Source organism: Balearica regulorum, chromosome 2 (genome assembly GCF_011004875.1).
Source record: "Balearica regulorum gibbericeps isolate bBalReg1 chromosome 2, bBalReg1.pri, whole genome shotgun sequence".
Lineage (NCBI taxonomy): Eukaryota > Metazoa > Chordata > Aves > Gruiformes > Gruidae > Balearica > Balearica regulorum.
In genome coordinates this window covers 82,300,470-82,322,691 of record NC_046185.1, presented here as the reverse complement: position 1 = coordinate 82,322,691, position 22,222 = coordinate 82,300,470, and the positions used below count along the sequence as shown (strand labels likewise).

Genomic DNA, 22,222 nt, shown 5'->3' with positions numbered 1-22,222 from the left:
GAGCCTTGCAGCGAGGGAGAACAACCTCTCCTGCTGCAAGGAGACACTTCCAGATCATAGTGTGGAGCAGGCGAAAGGGACCATGAAAGGAGCTGGGAGTCTCTAGGTTGTTAAGACACCTGGGAGTTATTAATACTCAAGGGAGCAAGCCCAGGCAAGCCTCAGGAGCAAGAAGAAGGGAAACTTCTGAAGAAACCAGATGGGTCCAACAGACTGTAGACAGAAAGTACGCTTGGAGAAAAGGATTTGTCTGTAAGAACATAGGGGCGGGGAGGACAAGTTTCTTTAAATCCCTTTTTTATTTCTATTTTGTCTTATGAAAAGCAGTTCTAAGCTCCCTCTCTACAAAATAATTCTTCCAGGTATAGTGTAATGAAACACACCTTCTTAGGGTTAAAACATCTCCAGAGTATTTATAGTGAAGGGGAATGTTTAAGCAGCACCAATTCAAACCTCTTCTTGACTTGGCATCGCATCATACACAGCTAGCTCTGAACTTGCCATTTCAAACACATGGATTTGCCCTCCTCTTTGTTGCAGGTTTGGGTGCAAGTGTAGAAGCTGGTGGAACAGACAGGAGGAAAGTTGCCAGTAGCACTTTCCCCTTCCCCCTGCCCTGACTCAAGGGGGAAAACACAAGCACTAGTAAATAATGACCCTGTTCTTTTTCCAGGGCTGCTGCCTTCCAGTGTTTGCTGGCATGTTCCCACCACCTCACTGTTTGTGAGAACCACATACCCCATCTTTCCCCTGCCAGCTTTCAGCAGGCTAGAGAAGCATCAGTAGAGCATCAGCAAAACTGTGGAAATGAAACTGAGAGTCTGGGACACTTGAAGGGGTCAAGCAGGTAGTTCTATAGATAAATGCTTGATTTAAAATTAGTTTCTTGGATTGATTTTTCACTCTAAATAAACATGATCATGAGATACACCTGCTTCAGCCTGCTGTCCTAGCTCCGTTTTCATATCCATATGGCACTATACGGAGTGCCAGGATACTCTTCCGGAGTAGTATTTTAGGACAATCAGAGCTCAAGCACTTGGACTGTGTTTGAACCAAGATAAAAGATCTGCCTGTGTGAACACAAGGCTGCCCAACGTACTTTTGAGGGTACCAGCTTGTACTTGGTACAAGTATCCGTACACTGTTGTACGGATATGCATATATAGGTGTATATATACCCAAGAACATACACCATGATCAGAGCAGCATAAAATATTGCACTGGAAAGGCTTAATGAGCATAGTAAAAGCAATGCATTTTGGAGCTTGGTAAAGATTTTGACCCAGACAGATGTTGCACATTAAAGCAAAGTGTTCGTTCTACAAAGTAAGTGGGAGCAATTGTAGCAATAAGTAATCCAGCAGCTGTATTTTAGCTGAGGAAAAAAGACATTGTCTGACAAATATGCAAGTGGAATTCTGGATGAGACGGATAATCTCTAAACTATTTCTCTGCCTCTACCTACTCCTATGTCCCTGCCCTGTATAAAATGATCACATTTTCCTTTCCATGTTGTTTTTTCCACGTACAGCTGTCCCTTCTTATTTCAGTGAGCATCCTCTTCCCCCTATCCGCTGAGGTTTTCCTACACTGCAATGTTCTATCTGGTTTTGCCCTTTCTGCACCTATTACATACCAAGTTGACAAACAAATCCTTTGCAGGTTTTCTTTAAACCTGTGTTTGTCTTCTGGCCCTTCTGCTTCCTCCTAGTCTTGAGGCTTGATCTACAGAACTTCAGTGCCACAAAGCAGAACTGGTACAGTAGTTAAGGGAGAAGCAACACTGGATGTTTTCATCTGCTTTCTGTGCTTATTTGATAAGAATTCACTAAACTCAAAGTTTCACTACCTAGTACTGAAAAGACTCCTTGCAAGTATTTGACTAGAAAACTAGGCCGGGATGCAGTTTGCTGGTCTCCATTAGAGCAAATGTGAGAGATGAACCCTACGGAAAAATTCTTGCAGTGTTCCAGTGTAACCTTTTCACATGACCACAAGCTATATTTTCTTTTTATATATATATATATATATATATATATGTATGTATGTATGTAAGTGAAAATACAATAGCACTAATGTAAGTTTGGTAGAAAAAATTCAAATAGAAATCTTGTTAAAATCCTTGCTATGGAGACAGTATCCCATCTATATTAATAAGTATGCTTACACCCAGTTCATCAACAATAAACCATGTATTTACTGCTTCAGGCAACAAAATACAAACAAAACAGCCTGAAGAGGAGGTTTACCATGTCATCTTACTCAGGTAGAGCACCTGCTGTGACCTGCTGAGCTATGAAGTTTTTCCCAGTGCAGAGGAAATAGCAGAAGATCATGCTTCCTGATACTTAGTGAAAACTAAAATAAATCAGATGTGGTTTTCTAAAAAGGCAACTAAAATCACAAAACTAGAAGTTACTAGCCCGACAGTGTTCCAAAGGGGATCAAAATAAATCCTAAGAGACAATATAACATTCAGTTTTAGTTCCATTCAATTTTTAGGCCTTCAGGCTGGGAAAGTATGGCAGGTTGATCTGTACATTGAAAATCTGTAAAAGGAGTTTGTAATACATGAACATTCTGTCAGCTGCATGTTCATGTAAGTTTGTTTGAAAATTCAAATCTATTACAGCATTTAATTCAACTTTAAATCCCACTCAATAGAGACGTGTACTAAGAATATAAATAGAATCAATTTTTTCTCCAAAATCCCAGCCTACTAAAAAAAAGGCAGCTGACTAGGATAGCACACTACCTATATCTTTATTGCAAGATTAAGTCATTTTTTCCAGTGCTTTCTTAAAAATCTAAACTTGAACTTCATTTTCAGTCAAGAGCTAGCAGTGGTTCAGAAATGTTACAAAGATCTTAGAGAATGACCTACACATACTAAGTGCAACATGCATATTTGTCTATAATCCATGATGTTCATCATCTGCTTGTATCTGCCAAAATACAGAACACTTGTTTTGCAAACACAGGTTTTAAACACGCGTCTCTTTCTTGTCATATTGAACTTGCATACAAATAAAGTTAACAGAGCAAGGTACTCGCTTTATTGTGGGAGCATGCAATTTAAATAACTATTTAATAGTGTCTCTTTGAAATATTATCCAAGTGCCATATTCTGTTCTGTAACTGAATATTATTTCAGTATCATGGGAATTAAACCATTTCTTTTTCTTACTAACCCATCCCACCCTAACTCACTGATATACCGCAAAGGGATGAAACTGGCTCAGCTGGCATTCACACTCTCTCTTTTCATTTTTTTTTCTTTTGCAAATGTGCACTCTTTCCCTTCATCCTCAAGATAGAATACAACAGAGTACAGAATCTATCCTGATCTGTAACGACTTTATCTTAACTATTAGTCATGTGAAAGGAGTAATTTGTAATTTGCATTTACAAACATGAACAAGTGCTAAGACAGATACAAGGATAGTTCAGTAAAGTATGCAAAAGCTTGAACTAGTAGATCATATATTTGATTAATATCTAGATTGCGCTGAAAGCAGACACTACCAGTTCTTTGTGTTCCTTGAATTCAAGGCCACACAGAAACCTTGGTCTGCTGCAACAGAGTAATGAACCACTGCCTGGAAATACTTTGGGATCCTTCTATTCACCTCTCCTATGCTAACTGGACCCCTTTTATATTTGCAACTTAGGACTTCTCATTCGTCATCTCATGAGGAAGATGAGTTTTTCTAAGAGCTCACAACAAACAGAAAAAGGAGAAGTTGCACTGTGAGCCATCATGAGACATACTAATACAGACTCTAGTAGACTTCTGTGTGAGCAAAATCAAAAACTCTTACCTTTCTAGCGTTTTGTTCGTTTGCTTTTTAAACTTTTACCTGCTTCAGTGGTTTTGCCCACAGCATCTCGACGTCCCCAAAAGTTTAGGTGACTATCAGATAAGGACTTCAAAATTTGCCACTTCAGTGCCAGGAAAAGCAAAACTTCATTTTTCTTCTCCCAGCAAGTAAACTGCTGATATTATGTTATCACCTTTTGTAGATGTATTGGGTCAGTGTTCAGGGAATATCACTGAACATTTTTATGAACCACCATGCAGACGATTAAAGCATGGATTATTTAACACAAGTTCAAATTGCTCTACATTTCAAATACTTGACTTGTAACCAGGTAGAAATACGGACTGTTAACACAAATTAGCAACCACAATATTAACAGAGGATGAAGTTTCCTCAGTGCTCAATTCTAAGTCCCTGCCCCCTGCAAATGCAAGGCTTTATACAGCAGAAATTAATTCTCCACGGCTGTTTATGGGAAGGGAGTTTTCCCAAGAGGTGTGCAATAGCTGTGGGGGGTGATGCCCCAGCAGGGGCATAGCCCACATGTACCTGTTTGACTTCGGCCTGCAGGTGACGCAGCTGCACGCATTGCTCCAAGTGCTTGCGGTGCTGCTCGGCGGCCACGTCCAGCTCCTGCTGCTTCTCGTGGAGGAATTCCAGCAGATCCTGGACACGAGTTGCCATGTCTACGTCTCTGTCACAAAGCAGCTCAACACCTGTAATCAACCAGTTGTTTATAATTGACTTACAAGTCTTCCAAAGACAAACAGACTGTTTCCACGGTTTTACACTTAGAGTTCCTTCTCAAAGTTCAACTTAATCCTTGGAGCATTTGCTTAAATGAGCAAGGGGTTTTGCACTCTTTAAAAATGCAATATTAATTTACTTTTTTTTTTTAAAGACACTTGAGATTTACCCTAGGTGACTGTAAACAGTGAACGGGTATAAGAAACAAAAAAGGAAGACTTACTACTTGAAAGCTGAAAATTTTGGCTTGACTGCATTGCTCCGATTAACTATAAAATTAACTCCCTGCTATTTACTCTAATTTACTGACATCCTGAGAGGAATCTCTTTCTTCAAAACTTAAACATCTTCAAGTGTTGCCAACTCCTAGACAAAAATTACATGCCATAAAAACCATTCTCATGAATGCTATCAAATGATTTGAGTATAAAGGGTAAAAAAAAAAAGTCCACGTCTCCAGTTTTCACATATCCCATGGAGAGACAACTGGGTAATTCTTATAAAGGCACTGCCCAGAATAGCATGAAGGAGCCATCTTACCAGATGCCTGCACTTCATTGACATACTGCAGCAGATCCTGCCCTTGGTGGATGACATCAAAGGTCAAGTTATTCATGGTCAGGGCTTTGTCTGCATGATGCTGGAGCCTCTGTTCTGCTATTGTAAGATCTTCAGTGTCAAAGTCATTCATCTGCTGAGAGAGCTCATCATTCCAAGACTCGAGGTCTGAAATTATCTGGGGGAAAAAGGAGGAAGACAATGTTCAATTACCCATTACACAACACACATTTATTTCCAATGGTGCGCTTATGATGGAGGTCAGGAACTTGAGTTGCTCATTGTTAATTGACTTCACTGATAAGGCTGGACATGGTTCAGACACAGGCTGTTTCAGCATGCATTTTAAATTTTGGCAAACAATCTGGAAGAATCTCTTTGAGAACTACTACAGTTCTCCTTCAACCAGTGCTTGCAATACTATGGGTACCCTTGCCTTGTTTAAGGTACTCCATCAATACATCACTTGTGAAACAGATAAAGTTAAAATGTTGTTATCCCCACTTCTAAAGGAAAACGTTGATCTAAAATATCTTTTCAGTTTGCACCAAGTAATAATTCACACATCAAGAGCCAGCTGAGCTTTCAATTATGCCAGTCTTGAGCTCTTTTACAAAAAAGCCAGCTCTGCCCTTCTGTGAGCAGGAACTGTCAGGCTCTGTGAGCACCTTTGACTTCTGCCAGACAACTGAGCAGCACTACTTCTCACAAAAGGCAGAGTACTTAATGAATGGAGCAAAACCAAAAAGTGTTACTTTACTACAGTATTACTGTAACATCAGAGCTAAATTTGCTTGCTGAAATAATTCAGCTACACTTCAGTTTACACTTCAGTTCTGGATTTTACTCTCAGTCATAGGATGTCCAAAGGGTAGCTAAGGAAGTTGGTTTTTTTTTGTTTTTTTGTTTTTTAACATGTGTATCACAACAATAAGTGCTCATTGGCTGTCCACACAAGTGGGTTTTCCAAATCATATTGCAAAACCTGGCTGAAATGTAAAATATTCTTTTTAATTAGGATACAAAATTGGTTTTAAGTCTACCAGATAATGCTTACAATGCTTATTGATCAAAGTGGGTTGAGTTCTTATGACACAGGTTTGACACATCAGGTATTTCAAACAAGGCTGACATACTTATTCCTCAAGCCTGTAACCAATTTTTTCTCAGAACGTGCAACAGTTTTGCCACAAACTACTGCAGTTCATTGGGAAAGCAAAATTATAGATATCAAGAACCAAGTATGGCTTAGCTCCAGGGTTCTACAATTTCAGGAGTAGAACAAACTCCAGAATGGTGCAAAGCGACAGGAAAACACCTATTTATGCAGCAAGACACAGCAAAAAGAGGATCTGACCACAGGGGCATTAGCAACAAAGTAGCTGACTGCATAAATATTTAACCAAAGTCATCTGTTGCCAGCAAAAGGAACATGCTGCTATGCTTTCCAAGTGGTTAATCAGAGCTGTGAAGTTACTGAGACAGTTAAACTACAAGAGAAATTCCAGGAAAACAGGCCCTCTAGAAAAAACAGAAGTGAGGAGAAAGCAAAGTTAAATTATCTGTATAAAGTTTCTGTAGTCAGCTACAATCCTTCTTGAAGGCTTGTTTCCATTCTGCTCACGTGGCACCATAAAAAATGGACACATCAAGCAATTATTATTACAATTGTGGCATCAGTGAGTTACTTCCTGTTTTAAAGGCGTTCCGCAAAAATTATTACTTGATTCACTAAGCATTCCAGTTTTGCACCATGCCATGATGGGAGATACCAAACAACTAGGGTGGCTATTTTTGCAAACCCTACTCCTGATAGCTGTTAGCTGGTTAGCTGTACCAAAGTGAAAACAGGGAGAAACTCATATTTCAGGGATAACACTGCAAACAGAAAATCTGATGGACAAGCGATGCAGGAAGATATACAGGACAAGGTTTTTAGCCACTGCTTAAAGCGTCTTTCATCTCTCTTCCATGTGCTCTAAACATCACACACGCACAATTTACGCATTATGAGTGATTTCCCGTCTAAATGCACACACAGATTTCCCCTCCCACAAAATCCTTCATAACTTCCTTTTATTTCTCTTTCACTTGGTCCATGCCAACCATGTCTCATTACCTCTCTCTGCTCTTCACCTCCTTTTAACTGACCTGAAATATTTCAGAAACGTCCAAGTCTTCCTGACAGTCCAGCATGAGAAACCACTTACTTTTCCGCTCTTACTCACCTCAGATCTGCTATTCCCAGCTTGTCTTCAAAACAGTGTTTATTTATTACTAAAAGTAGTGGAGGTCACCTAACATTTATTTCTTCAAATCATCCACTGCACTATGGAATTTCTCACAAATCAGACTTACCATCTTATTTTCATCCAGCTCAGTTAACAACATTCGTAAGTTATCCTCAAGAAGTAACGGTAGTTAGACTTGGTCAAACTGAGAAATCTGAGCATTAAAGAAGGTTGTGAAACTCCACCATCAAAATACCATCTTTCACTGTCTTTCTAAAACCCATTAAAAAGTGGATTCAGATTTAACATGGCACATTTATGCCACTGTTTTAAAAGCAAAGCCAATCCATCTCCCTTCAGAACAGATGCCAAAACCTGACCTCTCTTACTAGCAAAGCCAGTGGAAATCAAGTAAGAAACACAATAAGCTCACAATAGGACATTGCTGTGACTAAGTGTCAGTATTTTTATAATAATGGAATGTTTTAAGTAGATTGTAGTCACTATGTCCTCTTGACTATCCTGAGATTCACTGTACCCGATATGAACTACAAGTAGTTTTAAGAGGACAACACTGCGTGTCACCTCAGCCAAGAGGTTCCAGTGATACTGCCGCCAAACAACAGCAATGAACAACAGTAAGAATTCTAACTTCTTCCCATACTATTTCATGCAACCCCAAGGTTAAGCTCATGGCCCACACATGTTTAAAACAGTCTGAAACACTCTGTACAAAAGCAAGACATTCCCTGTCTCCTTCAAAAGACCAGGAAGCCCACGGTTCAAATAAATAATGACAGCACAGTCCCACACTCATTCAAAACATAAGAAAGTCAGTGAACATCACAGTCGAGGTTCCTAACAAGGGCAGTAATCCTTACATTTTTTTTCAGCACTAATGAGGTGGCACAAGGTGATCTATTTCAGCAATTGCACCCACCATGCAAATCTAAAAATGCATTGAGGGCAGAGCTAAAACAAAAATAATGTGTGTTAAGCCCCCTCTGCCCAGACTCTTCAATACCTCTCCTAAAGTTCTGTTTTACAAGCAACACTTTTAGAGCGAGCAGGCTCCTATTTTGTTTGTAAAGTTTTGTCAAGACAATTAGCATTAAACAAACAGATCAAAGATGAATGACTAATAGACATCTAAAGTAACTGAATCACAAGTTAATACCGCTCTCAGGAAACAGACAACCCAGCATAAACACAGGGTAACTACTTACCATAGCATGTGCTCAAGAAGTTCCTAGTGCGGAGTCTGAGCTGCCTGACATTCCTAAGTTTTAACAAATGCAAAGGTAACACTGACAGGAAACAAGGCAGAGTATAACACAGAGGGGATGCTGACTCTTTCGCACTGATTGGGAAAGAAATAAAGAACCACAGGTCTCTTCTCAGAAGGGTCTAACTAGCATTCCTTGTACCAACTGAGTGCTAACCAGGACCTGGAAAATCTTATTTGCTGGGGAGAAAAAAAAAGGAAAAATGGGAAAGGGAGAAAAGTTAGGTCTCTGTGATCCAGCACTTTGCATCCTTGCCTTTTCAGCTGTATGACTTAACAGGCATCTTGTAAGTATGGTCCAAAAATAGAGTCAAGATAAAGCTGTGAGTTGAAAAGCGTGTGGTATGCTTTGTGTGGAGCCCTGACATAGGCTTCGAGGCATTTAAGTTACAGACAAGCAAAAATGCACAGACACAGATGAGCCACACACATTTTAGGCTGCATACATTGCCACCAGTGTTACCTTCCCACTAGCTAGGGCCATACACGTCTTCCTTATGCTACTAATCACCCTAGCAAGGGACTCTTAGCATACGTTGTTTTGCTCTTTCTTGCCTTTAGTTAATACAGGTGTTCACAACAGAATCCTTCAAATAGCTCACGACCAATAGCACTTAAAAGCCTGCTGGGGATAGAGAAGGTCAATTTTTATGCCAAGAGCAAGGGGCAAAACAGGGACGGTGCTGCAGTTACAGCAATTTCAGAAAAGCAGGAGAATCTGAAAAGTTGCAAGATAAAAGACAGCAACTAAAAGAAAAAGTGTATTTTGTCAACGAATAACCAGGGGAGAGCAAGGACAAGAAAAGGAGGACTATCCCTGCCAGCACATCTCACCACTGTCCCCAGAAGCACAGCTGCACAGTATGATCCTGCAAGTGCTAGGGGAACCCTTTGTCCCATTTTAGCCTCTGTTATTCTGCAAGCAGTTAAGACAAGTTTGAAACACTACTCGCCTTCCAGAAAAACTGTCCTCACAGGATGCTCCCCTGAATGAACTGCTCCTGCAGCCAAGTCTTAACTGATTGGGCCAGTCACACAAAATCCGGGACAAAGGAGGAGGTCAAAAGAAGGTCCACAAGTTCCTAGCTGGCATCTGGCTCCTCCTCACTATCATGTTACTTCAGCTGAGCTTCTGCTTTCAAACAACTGACCTGGAACTAGTCCCTGTATTTTCTTCCCGGAAGTTTTCAAACAGATGTCTGCCTTCAGGGAGACGGAAGAGAAGCATGCTTTGCTGAGGAAGCAGAGAGAGGACATGGTACAGAGACAGCAAAGCAATCAAAATTTTGCTGAAGATGCTTTGCAGCCAGGATCATTTTGTTCCCTGGAGGGCATCTTGGCAATCTTCAATAAGCATGATTTTTGTTTCCAAGCCATATAAACACAATACACCGACTCTTTCAACAAGGTAATTGGTACTTTGCTTTATGTTTTATGTGCCAAAATGTAAAGCATGCCAAGTGCCAGCTTCAGAGAAAGCAAGACCTGTCAAGTTCCACTTTGCTTTCCACTGCAAAATCCTATGGTCATCACCAAACAGCATACACAGAAGTACTAGTATCTATACAGATGATATCCTGTACTGAAGGACTACAACACATCTGCAAAACAGGGCTCCTGCAACCAGCCACCTTCTATTGTAGAACACTGCTTTAGGTAACCTGTAGCAGAAAGCAATCACCTTCACCATGAACTTCACTCAAACTTGTAACCTAATTCTTCCATTAATTTTCTTTGTATATGCCCTGCCCCCACAGCTGCCACTTCCTCAATGCGAGTGTTCTGAGAACATCACACAGATCCTATCAAGTACTATAGATCACTTCCGCAGAGATTGTAAAATTGCTGACAATCCTATAAAAGGGGATACCTTCTATGTGTACCAGTCATCCAGCTAATCATTACAATAACAATTCTGCCAAGCCTTTCCCTTGCATACTCAAGACAGCTACCATCACATATTCAAAGTACCAAACTCCCTGCAGACTAATTTCACCTCCTCACTGTGAATTGCAAAATAGAGAACCTTCCTAGTCTTTACACTAGAGTCGTTATTACTGTAGAGTGCATACTCTCACTTCCTCTACGGGCACAGATCAAGGAACTGTGTCTGCCTATTCCTGCATTGCTCCAATGTGCTTAGCTAAACCAGACTTCAGCAATGATATCTAATCCTGATTCTAAGGAAAAAAAAAAAAAAAAAAAAAAAAGAGAAGCTATCACTTCTGCTGACTGCCTCTTTGCCCTTACACCATTTGTTCCTAACCAGCAGTTGAAGCTTTTACCACATACAAAGAGATAAAATTATCACTGTAACTCCTGGTTTCCAGAGTCTGGAGATAAGCCATTTATATATTCGAACAGAATAAATTAGCAATGGATAATCCTGAACCTTCTGAGGCACCAACCTGGTTGCAGACACTGTGTACAGTGCTAGTGGTTTTACAGAATTCGTATGATCAACTTAGCTGAAGCTTTATATATAATCCCATTCTCATGTGGAGTTTATGTCTGTTTGTCTGCATGTCCCTGAACACAAACAGAAACTTTCCAAATGATAAGCTGTAACCCTCCTCCAAGATTTAGATAGTCTCAAAACTTCCTGAAGTTTTGCAGGGGTGTGGCACTACAACTGCTTTTACATTATTTTCAGAGGTGGAAAAGAATCTTATAAAAAAAAAAAAAAAAAAGACAGCCCATACAACATCCCCAAAGATTAAAATAGAGTTCCAAACACCACCTGTAGCCATCAACTGAAAAAAGACTGCTGAATTGGAAAAGAAGAGGGGTATTACTAGAAAGCAAGAGTTTAGAGGGTTTGTACTAAACCATCTTGCAGTTCTTATTCATATTAACTTTAAGCATACAAATTATATCAAGGCAGCTTGATTTTCAAACCAAACTTACCAAATGAAGCAACTGGTACATTATGATTTTACAAGATGCTTGCTTAAAGAGGCACTGGGAGCCAGTGTTGGAATATATATCAAAAAGCTCAGCTCTCCACTCCCCTGACACTTTCATGTACAAGACAAAAGCCTTAGTTCAGGTAAGAGCTAAGTCTATCAGTCATTTGAGCCACATGCCAATGTAACTACACAAACATCTCAGCATAAAAGTTCTCACACAAGAGAACTAAGTGCAGTGCAACTCCAAGAGCAGACACTCACATCTATTGCATCTCTTTCAAATATGCGGAGCTGCAGAAACAGCTCAAGCTTGATCTTGCGTTCTTGAAAAAGCTCCTCCATCTGAGACTGGGCCTCATCCAGCTGCTGCAGGACTGTCTCTATGTGGTTGATTGAACTGTTATGGGGGGTCTTGTTACTAGAAATGGCAGAATCCCTATTCAAAGCAGAGAGAGGGGAAGAAGAAAAACATTATTATTAAAAAAAAAATCACCATACAATCTGGATGCTATACATGACCAAAAATGTAAAACTGTTTCAGATAAGGTCAGTGTGAGTCATATTACATGAAAGCTAAGTCTGTACATCTTTGTTAATAAAAGTCCAAATTATATTTTAGTACTAGAAAAAGCATTAGGAAATTAGATTATTTTCATTTTTTTAACCAATTCAACATTTAAAGACATTCTGTTTACAGGAAGAATAAAATTTAAAACCAGAGACAATCCCTTATATTGTGAAAAGGAAGTGGCATATGATAACTCTTTACTTTACTGAATCTTCCTGGCAACGAAAAAAAATCAAAATTAGATAACAGTAAAAAAAATTTCTTAATCTTTTACTTTAGTATAAAACCTGCAAATTCAGGTATGATAATATCAGCTTCTGCAGCAAAGGAGACTTGCACCAGTACAGCTGGGGCCCAAATTTATTTGGATTGTTACTGAATGAAGTGGACTGCAAAATGATGGTCTTTATTACAGTAAAGTTGCTTATCAGTCTGCAAAACAATTTCAAGTGTCTCTTTTTACAAAGACTGCTGCTCAGAACTCAAAACGCTGTGGAGCCCTGCATGTCAGACTACAAAGACATACGATTGCTCCTATCACAAAGGTAGCTTATGTAAACAAAATTTCCTTCTTGTGGAGGTAGTTTTTATAAGCAGAGCTTCCTGTAAACGGAGGGTTAGAGACCATCAGTAGAGCATGAAACATCATTGTAATCCTAATATTTACAAGTTTTATTTATAGGTCATATCTTGTAGTCATCATCTTTACCCTCAAAACAGAAAGGGCATCACAGAATATCAGATGTACACTGTAAGAGATTTAAGTAAAAAAAATGTTTTACCTTAGTTGCTGTATAAGATCTTCACCTTCTTTTATGACATTGACTGTAACCTGCAGAGTGGTCTGTTGTTGTTGACCAAAACGTTTAATCAGGTCTTGGACAGCCTCCACAGACTCAGCATAGACATCATCGAGCAGTTCTTTCTGTAACTCTTCAAGCCATGTCCACAGCTAAAGGAGAGAGGGAAAAAAAAGAAACGTAAGCCCCACGATCAGGCAGTCACTATTCCAAATCAATCTCCCTGGACAAGAGAAAACAGACTGAGGTGGGGGGGGGGGAGAAACAGGATTTGTTTCTCTTCACAGAAAAATGCCATCCTCAATTTAATGAAAACGAGCCTTTGTTTCAAATCAGGTTTTTGCTTCTTGGAAATACCAGGAAAGCTTTATCCGTGTTGCTAAGTCACCCTTTCTTTCCCATTTTCCTTCTACAGTACTAAGCGTATCCGATTGAGCAGCACAGAGTTCATAGCGAGAATCCCATCTGCAGCTCTGCGAGAGAGTCCCTGGGAGAGAAATGCTATGGTAACACTCCCTGAGAGAAGGGAGGAAGGAAGGAAGGAAGGAAGGAAGGGAGATGTATTGTAGCCACCATCAAATTTACATTGCCAGGCTGACACATGCACACAGATAACATAACACTTTTCAGTGGCCTTCAAAAAAAAGGAAAAAGAAAAGGGTATTTCAGAAAACAAAATACAGAGAGAAATCAGATGTGAGCAGTTATTTTTCTACCATGATCTCTACAGCTATGGTGTTTACCCCCTTGATCTCCATTTTGCGCTATTACAACAAAAATCATCACAAGTAATTCAATCAGTTAATTCAACATTTCCCCCCCTACTTAACACGTGCACATATTCCTGTTCAGAATGGTCCACACATTGCAGCTTATGGAAAAATCTCCACGTATGTGCTAGCTAGGTATCAGTACTGGTCACTTGAACCCTACCACGTACTTTTCCACAATTTCATGAGGCAAGCTGTTGCATCCTAAGCTCTGCGTGTGAAAATTATTCATCAACAAACCATCAGCCACCTACTGCGCAACTGATAAAAACACTGCTTGAAGCAAGGGAGCAGGGCTGACTCCTTGCAGCACTCCTGTAAGCAGCACTCACAGCACAACGGAACAGCTACTCTCACAAGAAACATTCCAACTGGGTCCCTCCTCTCTATTTTACCATCACATCCCAAACTCTGCAATTCTGAGAACAAGGAATAAAGTTTGGTTTTTATCCTGAAAGAATAACTCCGGTCTGACTGAAAGTATTAAGATCTTTTGACTATGTTTTAATCTCTGCTTTTATACATTTTAGAGATACCAGTAGGCTTTATTAACTTCAAACCTAATTAAAAGGTTAACAAAGTTAAAGTACAGACAGTAAGCAAACTGGCTTAATTTCAAAAGATAGAAAAACACGTTTTATTTCTTTGCTTAACATATTGTACAGAAATATCCATTCCATGCTGCTGTGTCTATAATATTCTGATCATAAAGGTTTCCTAACTACCAAAGGAGCTACATTAAAATAGAAAATTCAATGAAGGATTCTAGATCTTGGTTAATCGATTCCTTTCTTAGAGCCTTACATACCTCCTGAGGTAGGTTTTGAGTCAAGCAAGCTATAGGCTAAATTTTCACAAGTTGTGAAGAATTAATAACATTTAACCAGACTCTTTTCTACAAATCTACTACCCTCCCCCCCAAAACAGGTCTGCCTATTCATACACACTGTGTTATTCTGACTACTCATATGCTTCAAAGACAATGCCTGTCACAGATTTGAATGCAACTCCATAGCCGTAAACAGCACAAGCTCAAGCCACAACAGTCTTTCTGATTCAAAGAAGCCCAAATCAATAGAACTTCGCAAGTGGGTCAAAAGCACTCATCAACATTCATTCCAGCATAACCCAATGCAGCATCCAAATTTATCTATTCTTTTTTCCAAATGCATGCTTAGGAATGCAAATTTCACTTCAAGACAAATGAAACTTAAGAGCAAGAAGCCTGACAATAAAGCCTGAAAAATTTACTCAGGTTTCAACACCCAGATGACATGTTTTTATTCCTCTCTCAGCTTATGAAGCTCATGTCTGAACCGCAATAACAGGACATCATGTTAGAGACTTTCCAAGTGAGCTGGTGTGTAGACACAATCAGTGCAGCTGGCAACTGTACAAGGATATTAATTTGAGTCACACTGTTGTTGACTGCAGATCTCATGGTTTGGTGCTAGGTGGAAGGGCTCTACCTCACGCCTATTGCATTGTCTATAAAAGACCCAATTTTCAGAGACGTTTATTACAGACAAACTGGAATTAAAGCCATTTTGCTTCTCTTGGACTATAGCAAGTTTGACCCTTGGCTCCCTTACAAGCACCTGCACTGTGGCTCAAGACAGGACTAAGAACCACTTCAATTTTTTCCAATACGTCTTTTGCAGCTGGGTTATGTCACATCTGTACAGGGGACACCTCACCTCTGCATTTCTTACTCTTCACATACACTTCAGCCACTTCTGTAACTGGGTGGAGCAGACCTGGCAGGAGCAACAAAACTTATGAGCATTGAGCGGGTGATGTACTATGCATGGGGATACAATTCCCTGAGAGCTCACTCCAGCTGCTGGAGACCACGCCAATGCAGAACAAGCAGACTTTTCCTTCTGTGTACCCAGGTCAAAGCAACACCGCCTGCCCAGAGCAGAAAGACACGGGCACCAGCACAACAGAGCGTTATACCGACTGGCTTAGTGCCTGGTCAGCACGGCATGACTGTAAACACGGTATCTTGCCCTGAAGGTACCCAAGGGCTCAAAAATACACTGCGTTTGCCTACTTCATTAGCTGAATCACCCACTGCTTAGGCATAAAAAACATTTTACAAATGTGCAGAAAGAGAAGGATTTTAATTAGTATGCGTTACTTGTCTAGCTATGATTCATACGCTGTTGCAAGTGGAACAATTTAAGCCATTTCTGAAGTGACTAAACAGCTCTGTGACAGTTCCATAGCAAAAGTTACTGTAATACGTCACCAAATAAGCCTTTTACACTTCTCCACTAAGTTTCTGACAAACAGCTTTTCCTCAAAATAATTTTAATGTTTATAAACAAAAGTTAGAATAAAGCCAATGCAGATGAACAAAACTGCCAGGTTATTAAAGCTGGGTAGAAATTCATGCAATTTACTGAGAGGAACTTAATTCATAATGAGCAATAGCCAGCTGGCTCGTTATACAGCTTTAAAACCAGAATGAGCACTGGATATACTGGAAATTACATAAATTACTTTGTTTTAGGATACAAAACTAAGTATGAAGACAGTACAAGGTTGCATAGCAAAGCCAAAAGAAAGCAATCAGTTTATAGTGGGGTTGAACAGGGACTGGAGCTTACCCATACATGTTCAGCAGTGCAGAACTACAGATTTTATAGTGCAATGATTTTCTGAGGTAACGCATTATTCCATAAAAGAGAGCTTGGCAACAAAAATCCGGTAGGGGGAAAAAAAACCCCAAAACCCAAACAAAATCATTAAAAAACTATTAACTTTCTCTCAGCGTGAACTTCAGAGCAACTTCCAGGCATGATTTTTTTTCTATTCTCTGTAAATCAAGCAGCTCGAAGATCCCTAAACAAACCAGCGAGTCCTGTGACCTCAGTAAGAACTTCATCCAGCAGCAAGAGAGCTCTAACGTACAGTGAGAAAACCGTATAAATAACTCAATCCAGTCACAGAAGGAGGCTCTTCTGCTCTTTTCATCTGCTCTTCACATCTTATCAGAATTAAAATTGGAGAGGGAAATCAAATTCTGAATCCCTGACAGGCAAATGTTTCACCCAGCAGATTTTTTTTCTTGATCTAAATATAGCACAGACTAAGAAACATCTGCTTGAGTGAGCCTGCATCCTGTGCTACCTCTTTCCTAAGTTCTTGGGAGCATGCCATTAGTCACCGAGATGGTATTATTTTAATTGTCTGCAACATCCTGGAAGTTTCAGTGTTTCCATCATGGGCCTCTATCCATTTAAGTCCCATCTCTGCAATCTGCTGAAAGACTGCAACTAAATAAAACCCTACAGCATTTTGCCATATAGAATGGGAGAACAATTATTTTTGAGTAAATACCTTCCCAAGTGCACACAGTTATTTTATTTGGATAAAATATCTGCCATGCTCTTTCACAATTTATTTTATTTTTCATTTTTATAATAATGGCTTTTGGATATTCAGTCAGCCTTTTCATCAGGGTAAGACAAAGAAAGGCACAAAGTTTCTGCATTTAAAACCTGCCAATTCCTCTTTTTTGCCCCTTCCCCCCAGCACAGTGTTGCAGTATGTGCATTACCACAGGCACAGTTGTTGAAGGAGCTATTTTATTTGCGCAGGGCCAAATGTTGCAATAGTATTCCCTAACAAGTATATCTGGGCATAGAAAGGGGCTGATGTGTGTCCGTCTGTCTGTAAGCTTTGGTTTTCAGGACATGCAGTGGACAGCTGCTGTATCTTTTTAAAAACAAAAAGGGTAAGATGTTAAAACCCCAGGAGTTTGCCTTCCAGGGTCTTTCAGTGACATTTAAGATACTAAATGCAAGCATATTTTTTAAAAATCAGGTTTAATGATCTTAAAAAGCTTCAAATATTCATATTTATTCTACAGTTATAATGGAATCAATTTCCTATTCAGAATAGATTCATCCTTGAAGCAAAACCAAGTCTCCCACATCTTCCTAAAATTACATCAACTACTAGTACCCTTTTAGCACTTGTCCCATTTCTTAACTGAACAACAACCAAAAAAAGTCTATACCATACCTTCACACAGTTTAAAGGTCTATTTCAGCCTCACTTCTCTCAAGCACTTATTGCTATTTTAGTAATGCTTAGACTTAAATTTGGTCCCTTTTTTCAAGCAAAGTAACTACCAGTATTGGAAAACTCAAGAGAGAAAATCTGTGCTAGGTAACTGGACCCCAGTCCTACCAAACCAGTAAACCCCAGCACACTTCAGTGTGCTGCCACTGAACATGTTTCTCTTATTGCAGACTTAAAAACTGTCCTCCTCAACTCTCAGATTCAAGATGACTGGCATATCAGAGCACTGACTAGAGACTGCATCTCATATATTTTGCCAGACCCATCACACTGAGCACTGTTGTGCTATAATGACACGATAATAATATTAAAGATGCACAAGAGCCCAAGGGAGAAAGTCTTCACACTTCGCTGGTGGCATGCAAGAGCTGCCCTGCTGCGTGGAAAGGGCAGGCAGAGGAGCGAGTAGTCTTATTGTGACATCCACATTTAAGCTGTAGACCACCAGCACAGAAGACAAATACCCAGGAGTGACCGGCAACCAGAAGAGCAGGTTTGTCACCTCAGGGTCCACCTGGGATGAAACAAATGAAAGGCTGTGTGGATGGACAGACACCCTTCCGCACAGGATGATGCAAAGGAGGACGTATTTCTAGCAGTGGGTCGTGAGACAAAGCGAGACCTTTATCAACAAGCTTTTTTGAATCAAATACACATGCCTCATAGCTAGATGTGAATGAATCAACAGCATTATGACCAGAGCAAGGTCTCCTCAGCCTTCCCATGCATTGGCACCTTCAAAATGATGCCACAGCTTGCACAGATTACTGTTTCATTACTTTTGTTCAGCAACAGCAAGGTTTTGCATTTGAAAGCTTAGCCAATTCCACTTCCTTTTTCTTCGTTTCAACCTCAGTCTATTCTGGTTTAAAGTTTAGTTTGAGTAAGACAAAAGAAAGGAGACATCTAGTAACACCATTAAGCATATTGTGTATACATAAAAAGTGCTCTGAGCTATTTTATAATCAACTTGTCAGAATACACACAAAAGGTTATATGCAAAAAGCCAGCAGACTCTTAAGAGATATTCTCTTCCACGTACAGTCAGCCTGAACTGTATTCCCACACTTGACTCGAGTTAGGAAAATATCTGTTGCTCTACTTTGGCACTACTACAAACACCTGGGTTGGCCAGGATTTCAGTCTTCCCACTCACAGATGCTAAGGGAGCCATTTCAGAGAGAGTGTGCGTACATGTGTGTCTGTATGTATGTGTATGGAAGAATTTGAATTCACACCAAAATACTGTTCATCTCTACTTGGTGACAGATTTCACAGCAAAGACTACCGTGACTCTTGCTCCTATGTTTTGTACACCACATTTTATGATAACCATTTATTTAGGAAATGTATCTTTTACCTGTGCAATTTTTTTCTCATCTTGTCCCTCCTTGTATTACTAAATGTCAAAAGGCACAAAACCCATAAGGGATTCACTGTCTTGCAATGGTCAACAGTTTCAGATGTTCAGGTGCATTTTATCCATCCTCAGTCTACGAACCTGCCAGCACACAGTACTTTCAATGCAAAGATTCTGATAGGGCTATTTATGCTCCCAAACACTTTTAAAGCTCACCAGTGCACTGCTTAACTTCAGTATCTCACTTACTGAAAAATCTGGCTTATAGATTCAATTTCCTCATTGTTTGCATGGGAGCTAAAAATCAATATTCACAACTTTACAAATTTAAAACTAGTGATAACAGCATGGAAGCACAATTTATATATAGCAGGCAACTGATTTTCATGGATCACCATTAAGCAAAATGAGCATTACATAACATCGTATTTCTGGCTTCCCTGAATACAACCCTCCCCCCTCCCCCCAATGAGAAACATGGTCCATTGAGGTTAGTCCTTGAGGAGGCTGAGAGCTTATATGTTGTTTTCCGATGTTTGCAAGCCACAGGGAGCTCTACCAGCTTGTAACCACCTGGCTACAGAACTTCTGGAAATGTTAAAACCAGCCAGCATTTACAATATGCATTGTAACAGGCTGCTGCACACATACTACACAGCTGCTTTGTGCACAGGTATAGCAAAAGTTTGTTACTTCCAGGACATGTCAAGCCGATATATTGCTTTTGTGGCAAGCATGCTGCTTCTGAAAGCAGAAACTGTGCTGACTTACTAAGCGTGAACAGAGTAACAGTATTGTGCAGACACTGCAGGGCTGACGCTTCCCACTGCATGGGAAAAGTTGCAGGCAAATTCTGTGTCAAGTACAAAGGTTATGTACAGCTACAGGGGAGAAGTAATATTGGAATGCTCCCATCCAGATGAGAAGAATTCATTCAGCATGAAGTATTTCTGGGGAAAAGAATAAAACATACCAAAACATTCAACTTCAAAACAAGCAAGGGATTGGATGGATATCGGAGCCAGATTTCAAAGACTCAAAACAGCCAACAACTCAGATTACCAGCTTTTCTCAGCTCTGTGGCTCCTTTCAAACTGTCACACACAAACAGGGTTTTTATTCTTCATGCTTATTGTTTAGCCCAGGAAAACACACAAGAAGATACAAGAAAAAAAATCCACCCTGAATACTTGAAGGGTAAAATGTGTTGGTGGTGTTTTGTTTTGATTTGTTTGGGTTGTTCTGTGTTTTTTTTTTCCTGTTTTTTTTTTTTTTTTTTTTTTTTTAAAAAACTGAAGCATCTCTTTCCGGTTCAACAACTAGCGTATTATCCTACTACTTGAATTCCTCTCTTCACTACCTCAGCATGCACATTAATTTCTTCACTCCATCATACAGCAGAAAGGTTACGTGCTTACAGGTATGCACTAATTTATTCAGCGACTTCCCACATCCTCCAGGAGAAATGCAATTCTCCTGCCAACAAAGCATGGATGACTTTCAGGTTTAGGGCATTTTTATCTTCCATCTGCTTTGTGATGCCTTCTCAGCACTCCACACGCATGTTTGATAACAAACAACATGCTCTTGAAAACAGATCAGAATACAGAATGCACCAGACAGCTTTGAGCTTGCTATTTCTTTGCACCTTAAGCAAAGGACTAGTCTACTATATATGAACCACCTGCCTCACTCTCATATGTATTTTTAAATAGAATGCAAATAAATAAAAAGATAGTCTTGCTTGCATAAATAAGTACTCTTTTTAATTTTCCTTGCTTTATTAGCTCTAAAGGTCAGGACATGACAAAACCAAACAAACAAAAAAATCAACATGTGTACATCAGCCATAGTATCTTCCCCACAAAGTCCAGGCTGCAAAGAGGCTGCCATAGTAACAGCTGTGTGCACTTACAGGGTCACAATATTATCTGTTTTCCCAGAGAAATAAATCAAGATACAGAATATCTTTTTTTTGTGTTTTTCAATAAAACATTATTATCTAGGGGAGCAGTGGCAACATTCCAGCACATCTGGATCAGCCTCCCAGAATTACTCAGTAGTGATTCACAGATCAGTCTGCATTTCGGGGTTTTTTTGATATTTGAAAGCTCTTTCCTTGCAAATCCTTTTACAGTCTCCGTCTTACGATACAGCATTTATGTTTTGCTTAAACAAGAAGAGTCCTGGGAGAATATCTGCAAGGAAGCATCTACCAGAAAACTGATGGGGGAGCTATGTACTCATGTCTAGAGCTAAGTAGTAATTCAATCCTGACCTCCTTCAAAGACCAACTGGCTTGTGCATTTGTTTCAAGTGCAAAGCAGATGTTTCACATACAAAAAACTCCCACCCTTATCCTCTACAAGGTTTTGCTGAAGAAGCTACTTCGAATACTATACTTCCCCACTGAACAGACCATTTCTCAATATAGAGTGAAGGGAACGAAGACATAATCTGACATGCTGTGATCCTGAAGCCTTTCATATTTTCATCTAGTTTGAGCAGTAAGATTTAACACGAGCTTTAAACAGAAAACAAGTAATCTACAGTTGTCAAAATTTGCCACTACCTTTAACCAAAACCCCTTACTGCAGTCCTTATTCTTCCTCTAGCCTATTCCACCCTCTCCCGTGAACTTATAAATTCATACAGTCTGTGTTCTGAATTGGAGCAGAAAACTGATCAGGCTGAAAATTAAGTGTGTTTCACTGAATTGTCTTTTTTCCAGTGTACCAGTTCAACCTCTGAAAGAGACTAAAAGTCGCAAACATGAGGCAAACCATTCTCATTATCAGATAAGATCTTTAGGTTGTGAAGAACCATCAATATACAAGATCAAAATGCAACGTGTAAAACAGAGAAAGAAAACAAAATCTCTCTGGGTAGCAGGGGTGCCTTAAGTAGCCTTGTGCTTCTGCCATGAGTTTTAGTATTCTGAACTGTGTCAGTCTAACCATGTGTCTGACAACTCAGTTAACTGCACTGGAGAGCTGGCTGGGGAAAAAAACCCAAAACAAACCAACACAAAACCAACAAAAGCAAAGTACATGGTATCTCCCCCCCCCCCATTGC

General features: G+C 39.8%; 1 protein-coding gene across 3 annotated transcripts in view; it reads right to left on the bottom strand.

Moving 5' to 3' along the window:
* The window catches only part of TRIO (trio Rho guanine nucleotide exchange factor), a 259,674-nt gene that overhangs the window by 112,455 nt on the left and 124,997 nt on the right, over positions 1–22,222 (bottom strand). For all 3 annotated transcript variants that reach the window (XM_075744826.1, XM_075744827.1, XM_075744828.1), the window contains exons 12-15: positions 12,905–13,074; positions 11,816–11,990; positions 5,112–5,307; positions 4,374–4,540 (exon numbers count right to left, since the gene is read on the bottom strand). In XM_075744826.1, the coding sequence (XP_075600941.1) occupies positions 4,374–4,540; positions 5,112–5,307; positions 11,816–11,990; positions 12,905–13,074 (708 nt within the window). The remainder of the gene's footprint in view (positions 1–4,373; positions 4,541–5,111; positions 5,308–11,815; positions 11,991–12,904; positions 13,075–22,222) is intronic.